Genomic DNA, 13,154 nt, shown 5'->3' on the forward strand with positions numbered 1-13,154 from the left:
GATTTTTAAAATATAATTTAATACAACACATTCATATAAATATGTGCGTATGTATATATATATATGCATATAAATGATTTTAAACTTCCTAAGTCTTATTTGAATTTAAATGCAAGTTGTGGGAGAGTAAATTTTGAAAAACAGAACAATATAGTTACTATTAAATTTAAACAAATGAATCATAACTGTGAAACCTATTAGAAACCTTTAAAAATAAGTACATGTTCTATTTTTTTTATGTCTTTCAGCTTCTCCATCAATTAAACTCTTGGTCGATGATCCCATAGTTGTAAATCCTGGAGAGGCGATAACTTTAGTATGTGTTACAACAGGAGGTGAACCTACCCCTACCCTTACATGGGTGAGATCCTTTGGAATTCTTCCTGAAAAGACTGTGCTAAATGGAGGAACTTTAACAATTCCTGCCATCATATCAGATGATGCTGGTACTTATAGCTGTGTTGCCAACAACAATGTGGGAAATCCAGCCAAAAAATCCATTAACATCATAGTGAGAGGTAAGGTTGGCTAAAGAATTAACATTTTATTTCCCAAAGAATTCCATTTGTCCAGAAATAAATGGTAGTAGTGGTGTTGTGAAATATACATTTTTCTTTAAATAAAATATGCTTATGTTAAATTATTTTTAAACTATTTTATTAAGGGCTTCCCAGAGCTTTGAACTTTTTAAAAGGCATACTATTTCAGGAATAGAGATGAATTCACCAGAAAGAATAAGTACACTTCTTTTATTTCAGTTGTTTCCTGAACAAGAAGTGTTTCTTGGATATGGTATGAATTATCCTTGTCCTGATTCTTCAGTTGTTTCTCTGTTATCCTCCTGCTAATGACAAAGATTTTATGGCAGAATTTATAACAAAATTAAATTGATAAAATTAAGCTAGCTCCTAATCTTGTTTTTAAAAGGAGACAGGGACATAAAAGGTAGAGTTGAACAGAGCAGGAAGTCTTCTCAAGGGAGAGTTCACCAGAAGTTTCATAGAGATCCCTCTGAGGGAGAGGATAGAGAGAAAAGAAACATAAATATCAGAATGCAGACATGAAAAGAAATCTGTATATCCATGTGGATGCTATATGAAACCACATAGGGACACAAAAGAAGATACTATCAAAAGAAGGGAAAGGCATTTAGAAATTTTAATGAACACAAGTATCTCTCTGAACCAAAGGCTTGATGATTTTCAGATTATGTTATTTGGACATGATTTACAGAACACAGTAGTTTCTGAAGAATTGAAATAATACCACTTAGAGATAAATGAAGATATACAGAATAGGTATGAATGGATCATAAACATGGAATTACAAAGAAGAAAAACAAAGGATGTCATCAAAAATTTGTGGATAAAAAAGAAGATTGACTTGTCACATAGCAAAAGTGAGTAACAGCTGAAAAACAGTCACTGTGCTCTACTGATATTTTCATGTCAAAGGAAGGTCTCCAGGACATTAGATAGACCACTTGTGATGAATTTGTAAAAGAAAATATATGCAAATGTTACACAGGATATGCAGATATTGCATTGTTTAAGGGGAAATCACACATTGATGAGGTTATAGAAAAAGTAAACCTGGATTTTTTAGCCTGTATGTGTGCATGAGAACTAATGGTTCTCAGGAAGAAATCACATTTTCATGTTCCTATATAAACACACACACACACACACACACACACACACACACAAACACAAACATACACAATGTACATACCTCACCAATCCCCTTCCCCTCAAAAAAAAAAAAAAACTATCCAGAATGATGAAACATTATAAGGTGACTAAGGTAAACTATAGTTCACAAAATCCCAAAGTGACACATGATTAAAATAGTAATGTTAATCTTTTAAAAATAATTTTTCTTTCATTTAATATTTCTTGATTAATTTTAAAAATTTAATATTTATTAAAAATTAGCTCCAAATATTTTCTCCCTCCCACATATGTCAATTGTACATAGAAAACATGCAAAATATATTTTCATATTAGCCAAGTTATAAAAGAAAACACACATACACCAATAACAATTAAATAAGTGAAAAAAAAAACATGCTTCAATCTGTAATCAATTCATCAGTTTTTTCTCTGAAAATTGATCTACTTTTTCATTACAGGTCCTTTAGAATCTGTCTTGGGTAATTATCTTCATCAGAGTAGTTAAATATTTTACAAGTGATCATCCTTACAATAAAGCACAATTTTTAAAACTTTTTTAAATTTTAATTTCTTGCTTTTTATTCCCAAAATACATGCACAGATAGTTTTCAACATTCACTTCTACAAAAACATCCTGTACCAAATTTTTTCTCCCTTCCCTTCTCTTCCTTAGATAGCAAGTAATCCAATACATGTTAAACATATGCAATTATTAGCACCAGCCCTGAAGTCAGGAGGACCAGAGTTCAAATCTGGTCTCAGACATTTAGGAATTCCTAGCTGTGTGATCCTGGACAAGTCACTTAACCCCAATTGCCTCATCAAAAAAACAAAAGAAAACAAACAAAAAAACACATGCGATTCTCTTCCATACATATTTCCACAATAATGCTGCACAAGAAAAATCCAATAAAAAAGAAAGAAAAGGAGAAAGAAAACAAACATCAAGCAAACAGCAATAAAAAGGTGAAAATACCATTTTTTGATCCACATTCAGTCCCTACAGTCCTCTTTCTGGATGCAGATGTCTCTTTCCATCACAAGATTTGGCCTGAATTACCTCATTGTTGAAAAGAGCCAAGTCTATCACAATTGATCATCACGTAATCTTCTTGTTGCTGTCTATAATGTTCTCTTGGTTCTACTCATTTCATTTAGCATCAATTCATGTAAGTCTCTCCAGGCCTTTCTGAAATCATCCTGCTGATCATTTCTTATAGAATAATTATATTCCTTTCCTTCATATACTATAACTTTTTCAGCCATTCTCCAACTGAAGTGCATCCACTCAGTTTCCAATTCCTTGCCACTACAAAAAAAGGCCTGCTACAGATATTTCTGCTTTTTTTGGGATACTGACTCAGTACAGCTACTACTGGATCAAATAGTATGCATGGTTTGATAGCCCTTTGGGCATAGTTCCATATTTGAGCATGATTTTAAAGTCAGGAAATTGTCCAGCAGTGAAAGCAGGTTGTTGTAAACTTCTTCTGAAAATAGAAGGTCCACAAGGATCTTGCTGGTGGGATAAAGTGTGCACTGTGTCTTGCAGAGGAATTCTCCAGCATGGTTAGGTAGAAGTGATAAGATTTTGCAGAACAAAGAATTTCCAGAGTAGTAAGAGAAAATTCAGGATAAAGCAGCAATAGAGGAATGATTTTGAAAGGATAGAAACTTCTTTTTATTTGTCCTTTGTAATGTTCTTTAGAGAAAATATAATGTTCTCTGGGAGAGGTTTCTTGGGGCACTTCTGGGAGTAGCCTTCATTTCAGTTCTGTGTAATCACCCCAAATGCAGCTAGGAGTTAAAGTCCAAATCCTTTATTGTATCCTTCAAAGTCTTATCTCCTTCACTTGGGGCTCGGCTAGTTTTCTTAGAGGCTTTCTGTAATCTTGGTTCTGAGAGCTTAAGCTGTCTTCTCTGGCTTGTGAATCTGCTCGACTGAATCCTGGCTGAGGCTCTGAGAGCTTCTAGTGGGTTTGTGTGTCTGGCCCTGACAACTTGCTTATATGTTCCACACTGAGTATACATCAATCATTATATCACTAGGAAACCATTATTTGTTGTAGGATTAAATCAATGCTAAACTATATTTAACCACTGTCTCCTCAATTCCACTTACTTAGAACCTTGTAAGAATCCTAACAGTCCTTCATACTCTAAGAGGACCACATCAAAGAGGTGATGGTTAGACATGTAAATAAATTAGATTTAAGTGATGGAGAACTGTGTAGTTATCACCCTTATTTTAATACTATGGGAGATCTTGGCCTTTTTAAACTTAGGTCTTTAAAAGGTCTCAATTTGATTGAGGCAATATCCATTTAATACTTAAGGTAAGGTAAGAAATGAGGTAGATAATGACTCTTTTTACCTAGTCTATATATGCATTTACAGAAACCCTGAGGGGGTCTTTCCCTCCCAGATTGATATATATATATATATATATATATATATATATATATATATATATATATATATAAAATATATCAGGGAAAAACTGAAACATGTACTCTGAGCCCCTTTCCTCTCCCTTTCCTTCACTATAAAAGTTTTTTCTTACCTCTTTTATGACAGATAATTTATGCCATTCCATATTTCCCTTTCCCTTTCTCTAAGTATATTCCTCTCTCACCCCTTAATTTTTTAGATATTATTTCTTCATATTTAACTCAGATCTGTTCCATCTATATATATTCCTTCTAACTGCCATAATAATGAGAAAGTTCTAATGAATCCGCCCATGTTAAAATGCAAATAGATAAACTTTATTAAGTCCCTTATAATATCACTTTCCTGATTATCTCCTTATGCTTTTCTTGAGTCTTTTATTTGATAATTAGATTTTCTATTCAGCTCTGGCCATTCCATCATGAATACTTTAACATCGTCTATTTCATGAATACCTTTTCCCCTGAAGGATTAATTCAGTTTTGTTGCATAGTTGATTCTTGGTTGTAATCCTACCTCCATTACTTTCCGGAATATCAATATTTGAGGATCTCTAGTCTTTTAATGTAGAAGCTGCTAAATCTTGTGTTATAACTGTGACTCCACCATACTTGAATGATTTCTTTCTGGATTTTTTTCTCCCTGGCTATAAAGTTTCTTGAAGTTTTCATCTTGGGATCTCTTTCAGGGGTGATCAGTGGATTCTTTCAATTTCTATTTCATCTCCTGATACTAGAATATTAGGACAGTTTTGCTTGATAATTTCCTGAAACTTGATGTTCGGTCTCTCTCTCTCTCTCTCTCTCTCTCTCTCTCTCTCTCTCTCTCTCATCATGATTTTCAGGTATACTAATAATTTTTAAATTATTTTTCCTGAATCTATTTTCCAGGTTAGTTGTTTTTCCAGTGAGATATTTCACATTGTTTTCTTTTTGGGGGGTTTTATTTTATTGTTTCTTGATTTCTCATAAAGTCACTATTTTCTGTTTGCTTATCTCTATTTTTTACAGATTTATTTTTTCCATTGAGATTTTGCACCAATTTGTCCATTTGGGTGATTTTGCTTGTTGAGGCATTTTTTGAGTTTTCTGTATTTTTTTTTGTACCACTTTCAATCTCTTAACAATTTTTCCTCTATCTCTCTTATTTGATTTTCAAAATCTCTTTTGAGCTGTTCCATGGCCTAAGAGCAATTCTTATTTTTCTTGGAGGCTTTGCATGTAATAGCTTTAACTTTGTAATCATCTTCTGAATGTGTTTTGATTTTTCTAGTCACTGTAGTAACTTTCTATGGTCAGAATCTTTTTTGTTGTTGTCTTCTCATTTTCTGAGTCTATAACTTGGCTTTTAACTCCTTAAATAAGGCTCTCTTTCCAAGGTGGAAGATGCACTGTCCCAAGCTGTTTTCAGAGATCCTTCTGAGAATCTAATCACAAGCATTTTTTTCTTCCCCAATTTGTGAGGAGTATCCTCGCCCCATTGAGGCTGTAAAATCTAGCGTTTTGAAGCAACAGTGTCCTTCCTCAATGCAAATAAAGAGACTTTTTGTGAGCTGAGGCCTTCAGAAGCTGCTGACACCACTGCGGGTCATGCCCACTCCCTAATTCGCTAGTTTCCTAAGATCCTCTCATCTTTTGATAGACCTTACCTGCTGACGTTTCAAGTCATCCTTTGGTGACTCGGTTGAGAGGTCTTGAAACTTCCAGTTCTGCTTCTGATTCAGGAGCCAAGACCAATTTTTGCTTTTCTGGTATTGAGTCTGGGTGTGGGGCCAGGGCTAGGGCTGTCCTGGCATAACCTGCCCTGAGAATGGTGCTGGACTCCCATGCTGGTGCCACAAATCTTTTCTGCTGACCTAAATTGTCTTCAGCTGAAAAATGTTCTACTTCATCTTTTTGTATGTTCTGAAATTTGTTTTAAAATTTGTTTAGAATCATTTTTTAAAGGAATTTGGAGTGGTTTTGGGGGGGAGCTTAATGAGTCCCTTCCTTCACTAACATCTTGGCTCTGCCTCTCAAAATGAAAAAAAATTACCAGAAGTTTTGAGATGTAGCAAAGATAGTCCTGAACTGTGAAGACTGAAGGAACCTTGGCTGATTAGGAATGCCAGGCCCAGTTGTGCTACAGAGTGGGGACCCTGAGCAAAAAGAAACCAGCACACTCAGTAAATGCAGAAGCAGTGGATGAGAGATGTTACTGACTATGTGCATTTGAACTGCAGGTGGAGCTTTTGGTTTAGGATTCCAGATCAGAGAGGAGAGCTGAAGTGAAGGCAGAGACACCATCCCTCCATCCCATTATTACAAGTACTTACACAAACATTTCTCATTAAAATAATGGAACCAGCAAAAAAAACCCACAACCATAGAAACTTATCATGGGAACAGCAAAGACTGGCGTTCATCTTCAGAGTCCAACTCTGGCTTCTCTATTTCTTAATCAGTACAAAATCATTTCAATAATTATTACTTCATAGTATAGTGTGAGAACTATTATTGCTAGGCTCAATTTTCTATTATTATTTCTTTAAAGATTCTTGATTCTTTGCTCCTCCATGTGAATGTTTTTAATTGTTTGGAATGACAAGTCAAAAGTTAATCACTTTAGATGGTATTCTTATATAGAAAATTATTAATGACCCACCCATGAGCAACTGAGATGTTTTTCTTCTTTAAAATATGAGTTCTCTCTGGGAGAGAGGTTTCTTGGGGAGGTTTTCTGGAGGCAGCCTTAGATTCAGTTAAAAATAATAATCACCCAAATGCAGCCAAGGTGCTAAAAGTTCAGATCTTTTATTGTCTCCAATATAGCCCAGTTAGTTTTCTTAGAGGCCTCTCTCTCTCTCCTTGGTTCTAAGAGCTCTCGCAGCCTTGTCCTTTGCTTCTGCCTCTGCTTTCTTCACCCTCCAGCCAGCACAAAGTTGGAAAATGAAATGAATCTCTCTTGCTTCCAAGAGAGTGGGCTTCCTTTCAGAATGCTCCTCTCTGACCCTTGAAAATGTTCCAAGTAAACTCACGAACCCGAAGCTAAGGGCCTCTTTATATGTGATCTCTCAAAGGTTGACTCCTCCTTCTGGAGGTGGGGATTAAGGGAGGTGTGAATTCGGATATCTCATACTAAAACCTGAAATCTCCCAAACCTGTGAACTCCAATGAGTACTTAAATACATTAGTGAGCTAGAGGATTTGCTAAGTGCCATGCTAAATTAGCACTTTGTAAGGATTCCAACAAGCAATGAGTATTTTTTGAATTATACTAGTCTCTCTTATCTACAAATAGTATTTTGTAGTTGTCATTATATAATTCCCATCTCTATTTTGGTAGATAGATTCCAAAGAACTTTAAAGATTTTTGTCATTATTTCAAATGGAATTCATCCTTGCTTGTGAGATTTTTTTTTTAAAGAGACAGAAATATTGAAGATTTAGATGAATTTATTTTATATTCAACAGTTATTGTTTCTATCTATTTTAGTTTGATACCTAGGGTTCTCTAAGAAAATAATCATTTCATCTATCGGTACCATTCTTTGTTATATTGCAAAGCAGTAATCATCAAAACTATCTGGTAATGGTTAAAAATAGAATGATAACTCTGTGGAATAGATTAATGACTCATTACTGTGATCATTTAGATCATAGTAATCTAGTATTTGATAAAACTAAAAATCCATGCTTGCAGGTAAAATTAGGAGGAAAACAGAAAATCAAGAGTTGGGATTTTACAGAAAGATTGTGTGACAATGACATCTCTTCTCAAATGTAGTTTATAAAAATAAATACCATTCCCAAATTGATAGATAGTCAAAGGAAATGAATAGTCAGTATTCAGAAGAACTCAAAGCTAAGTACAGTTACATGAAAAAATCTAAATCACTAATTTTTAGAGAAATGTGCATTAAAACAATTATGAGGTATCATCTCACACTTATCAGATTGGCTAATCTGACAAAAAGAAAAGTGAAACTCTGAAGTGGTAGAAAAAAAGTACAATAATGTATTGTTGATCAAGTTGTGAACTAATCCTGTTATTGTGAAGAACAATTTAAAACTATGCCTGAAGGCCTATAAAATTGACCTATAAAATTATGGTATTGCTATACCATAAGTTGGTCTGTATCCCAGAGATAAAAGGAAAAATAAAAGAACCTATGTGTACAAAAATACTTATAGCAATTATTTCAGGCATTGCAAATATTTGGAAAGTGAGGGAATGCCTATCAATTGGAGAACAGCTGAACTAATTGTAGCATATGATTGTAAGGGAATACTGTAGTCCCATAAGAAATAATGAGGACATTTTGGAAGAACTTTGGACATTTGAAGACTTTTATGAACTGAAGCAAAATGAAATAAATAAAACCAGGAGAAAAATTTACCCAGTAAAAACAATATTGTAACTAATAATCACTTGTGGAAAATTTAGCTATACTAGTCAATAAAATGACACAAGACAATTTCAACAGACTCAGGAGAAAATAAAAATCTATCCATCTACAAAGAGACAACAGATTAACAATTGAATTGAAGCATATTTTTTCATTTTTTCTTGTTTTTTTCCAACATGGATAATATGGAAATAGATTTTGCCCAATATTGATATCATATTGACTGACATTAATTATGGTGGGTAAGTGGAGGAAGAAAATTTGGAACTCGAATTTTAAAAATGAATGTTAAAAATAAATAAATGGATAGCATATTCTGTTCATCTGTTCATCTGGAAAAACAAAAGGTCAATAATTTCAAGGGAATTAATAAAAAAATGCAAATGAATGTGGCTTAGCTGTGCCAGACTTAAAACTATATTATAAAGGAGTGATCATCAAAACCCTTAGGTTTTGGTTAGGTTCAGAGGACAAAATAGTCAATAACTATAGGAATCTAATGTTTGACAAATCTAAAGACTCCAGCTTTTGGGATAAGAACTCACTATTTGACAAAAACTGCTGGTAAAATTGGAAATTAATATGGCAGAAACTAGACATTAACCCATATCTAACATCATATACCAAGATAAGGTGGAAATGAATTCATAGTTTAGACATAAAGAGTGGTAATATAAACAAGTTAGAAGAATATAGGATAGTTTACTTCTCAGCTCTGTGTCAAAGGAAGGAATTTGTGAACAAAAAAGAACTGGAACACATTATTGAACACAAATTCGATAATTTTGATTATTAATTTAAAATAGTTTTATACAAACAAAGCTAACGCAGACAAGATTAGAAGGGAAGCAATAAACTGGGAAAAATTTTTACAGTCAAGGGTTCTGATAAAGACCTCATTTATAAAATATATAGAGAATTGACTCAAATTTATAAGAATTCAAGCCATTCTCCAATTGATAAATGATCAAAGGATAGAAACAGTTTTCAGATGAAATTGAAACTATTTCTAGCCATATGAAAAGATGTTCTAAATCACTATTCATAAGAGAAATGTAAATTAAGACAACTCTGAGGTACAGCTCTCAGTTTGGCTAAGATGACAGGAAAAGATAATGACAAATGTTGGAGGGGATGTAAGAAAACTGGGACATTAATAGATTGTTGGTGGAGTTATGAACTTATCCAACCATTCTGGAGAGCAATTTGGAACTATGCCTAAAGGGTTATCAAAATACCCTTTGATCTAGTAGTGCTTCTACTGAGTTTTCATCCCAAGAGATGATAAAGGAGAGAAAGGGACAAACATGTGCAAAAATGTTTGTTGCAGCCCTTTTTGTAGTGGCAAGAAACTGGAAGGTAAATGGATGGCCCATCAGTTGGAGAATGGATGAATAAGTTATGACTTATGAATATTATTTTTCTATGAGAAATGATCAGCAGGATGATTTCAGAGAGGCTTGGAGAAACTTACATGAATTGATGGTAGCAATAAATGAACAGAACCAGGAAATTGTTGTTCATGGTAACAACAAGATTACATGATGGTCAATTTCGATGGACATTGCTCTTTTCAATGAGATGATTGAGAAAAGTTCTAATGATCTTGTGATGATGAGAGCCATCTACACCCAGAGAGAAAACTATGGGAATTAAAGTGTGGATCGCAACATAGCATTTTCCCTCTTTTTGTTGTTATTTGCTTGCATTTTGTTTTCTTTCTCATTTTTTCCCTTTTTGATCTGATTTTTCTTATGCACCATGATAATTATATAAATATATTTACATATATTGGATTTAACATATTTTTAGCATAGGTAACATGTATTGGATTACTTACCATCTAGAGGAGGGGGTGGAGAGGAAAGGAAGGAAAAATTTAGAGTACAAGTTTTTGCAAGGATCAATGTTAAAAAGTTATCTATGCATATTTCAAAAATAAAATTTACAATAAAAATAATAAAAAATTACTGTCATAATACATTTAAGATTTATTAAGGCTAAACTTCCTTCCTTTATATTTTATATTAGTTCCTTTGATATTTTGACCTTTTGTTCTTTCAAAAGAATTATTTTTTTCAACTCAGTAATTTTTTAGTCATTTAATTGGGATAACATTGAATATACAAAGTAGTTTAAAAACAAGTGTGATTTTTGTTATATTTGCATGTTCTACTCATAAAGAATAAATATTTTTCTAATATGTAAATCTGATTTTTTATTTGTATTAAATTTATTTAATTTTGTTTGCATAGTTCCTGGATTTGTTTGAGAAGGTCTAGAGCTATATTATGCACCACTCACCAAGATAATATCAAAAGGGATACATTACCTAGATATAAAGATATTAAAGAAAATCTTGAAGAAGATAAATATATTATTTATCATAATTATGGATCCATGAAGAATTTTTGAATAAACAAGAGATATTGAGCATGATAAAGTATAAAATGAATTATTTTCATTACATTTAACTAAAAAGTTAATTTTTTTTAGTTTTTAAAAATTTTTTTTTAAAATAAATGAACCCAATGTAATCAAGATTAGAAAGAAAGAAGAAAACTGATTTTTTCTAATTTTTCAAATAAAGATGTCATGTCTCAAATAGAGAACTTTGTCAAATCTATTAGAATACAAATCTATCAGAATTATTAATAAATGGTCAAAGGATACAAATAGGCAATTTTCCAATGAAGAGAGATCACAAAAACATAGTCATATGAAAAATGGTTGTAATTCATTATTAATTAGAAAAATGCAAATTAAAACATATATCATTTTTTATCCACCAGATTGTTAAAATCTAGAAGGGGAAAGTGAGAACCATTAGAGAGGATGTGGAAAAATTAATACACTAATTCACTACTAGTTGAACTCACCCACCCATTTTGGAGAGCAATTGGAATTATTCTCTAAGAGTTATTAAATTACTTATAATTGTTGACCTGGCAATATCATTAGTAGGTCTGTTTCCAAGGGAAAAGAAAAAGAAGCCACATGTTCTAAAATATTTATAGGAGCTCTCTTTGTGGTGGCAAAGAACTGGAAATTTAGGGGATGCCTGTCAAGTGGTGAATATCTGAAAAAATTGTGGTATATTATTGTGTTGGATGGAATTCTACTTTGGTATAAGAAATGGTAAAATTGATGATTTAAAAAAATACTTGCAAAGAAAAATAGATTTGCAAAAATAAATGGGAAGCCATGTAGAGGGTCTGAACTCTGAAAAGTTGCACTTGAATCTAGGTCAGCATGGTGCTTATAGTTAAGCACCTACTCAAGGTAAGATAATGGTTCTCTGTGGTGATGTAATGATTGTGCCTGCTCAGTGTGTTGTAGTGATGTAATTGTACCGAGGTATTTAAGGGAGTCTAAGATGCAGAAGGCTCTCTCAGCCACAGCTCTCAGCCCACAGACACAGAGAAGACTTCAGGCTTTAGACTTCAGACACCAGACCTCATCTTTGACCAGCTCTCCTTCCTCCTTCACTTCTCCACCTCCTCCTTCACTCCTCCACTAAGAACAAGGACTCAGGCTGATCCTAAGGTCCTCCAGAGAGCTAGTTTGTACATTACGTTTTGGCAGCCAAATGTGGGGCCCTAGAAATGCAGGACCTTGCAAAGCAGGGCACAAAGCAGTTCGACTGACATGATCACAAACTTAGTGGAGAAATTCTTAAATATATTAGAGTGCATTATATTAGAGTCTCTTGGTTATCTAAGGAAGGAAAATTAGAGCCAGATATGTGGGAACTAGTGAGAGAGCAACTAATTGAATATTTTGAAGCTGTGGGTCCTGATTCAATTCCTGAAGAAACATTTCTTATGTACAGTATAATACAATTGGCTTTAAAGAATCCCACAAGTTCCAAAAAAAGGAAAAGTTTTAAGAACAGCCAGACAAGGAAGTGTGAGGAGAAAGGGGTAGGATAGTACTGACAAAGCAGCTGAAAGGCATGAAGAGGTGGATCTTAAGTACCATGCACAGAGTGTGGTGCTTCTCACACCAGAGCATGCAGGTGCCCTTAGGGCATTCCCTACCTTTTGACCATCCTCCTTCAATTTCATCTTCATGGGAGGAGGAGGAGTAGGAAGGGCAGTGACACCAGTACCACCAATGCAGCAGCTTAGTCCACTCCCTATGACACAATTACAAAACATACTAATTAAAACTAGAGGAAGGATAGGATACATCTGATTTGAGAATAGAAGTGTACCCTGTGATTAAAGAGTATAACTCTTCAGGTCAAGAAAAAAGAAGATACACTTCTTTTAATCTGGAAATTATCAAAGATCTGAAAGGCTTGCACTCATGTAGATGGGTCTACATCTTAACATCTGGAATGTTAAGATGATGTTAGAAAATTTGGCTTTTGAAATTTTAACCCTTAATGATTGTAAATCTATAGCAAGGAAATGTTTAAGACCTGGACAAAACTTGTGGCTTTCTGAGTATAATTAACTCTGTAGAATACAAGCCCAACAAAATGGACAACCTGGAATTAATATACCAGTCACCTTTGATCAACTAGAAGGTTTAGATTCTTATGCAGACACTTTAGTGCCAATTAATATATATTAATATAGCAGCATATGAGCAAATTCCTGCTGCTATCAAAGAATAGGGCATCCTCCCAGGAAAAC

At 33.7% G+C, this 13,154-nt stretch overlaps 1 protein-coding gene across 1 annotated transcript in view; it reads left to right on the forward strand.

Moving 5' to 3' along the window:
* The window catches only part of MDGA2 (MAM domain containing glycosylphosphatidylinositol anchor 2), a 639,286-nt gene that overhangs the window by 286,618 nt on the left and 339,514 nt on the right, over window positions 1-13,154 (forward strand). The window contains 1 exon segment of the mRNA XM_031952914.1: window positions 249-518. Within this exon segment, the coding sequence (XP_031808774.1) occupies window positions 249-518 (270 nt within the window).

Source organism: Sarcophilus harrisii, chromosome 2 (assembly GCF_902635505.1).
Source record: "Sarcophilus harrisii chromosome 2, mSarHar1.11, whole genome shotgun sequence".
Classification (NCBI taxonomy): domain Eukaryota; kingdom Metazoa; phylum Chordata; class Mammalia; order Dasyuromorphia; family Dasyuridae; genus Sarcophilus; species Sarcophilus harrisii.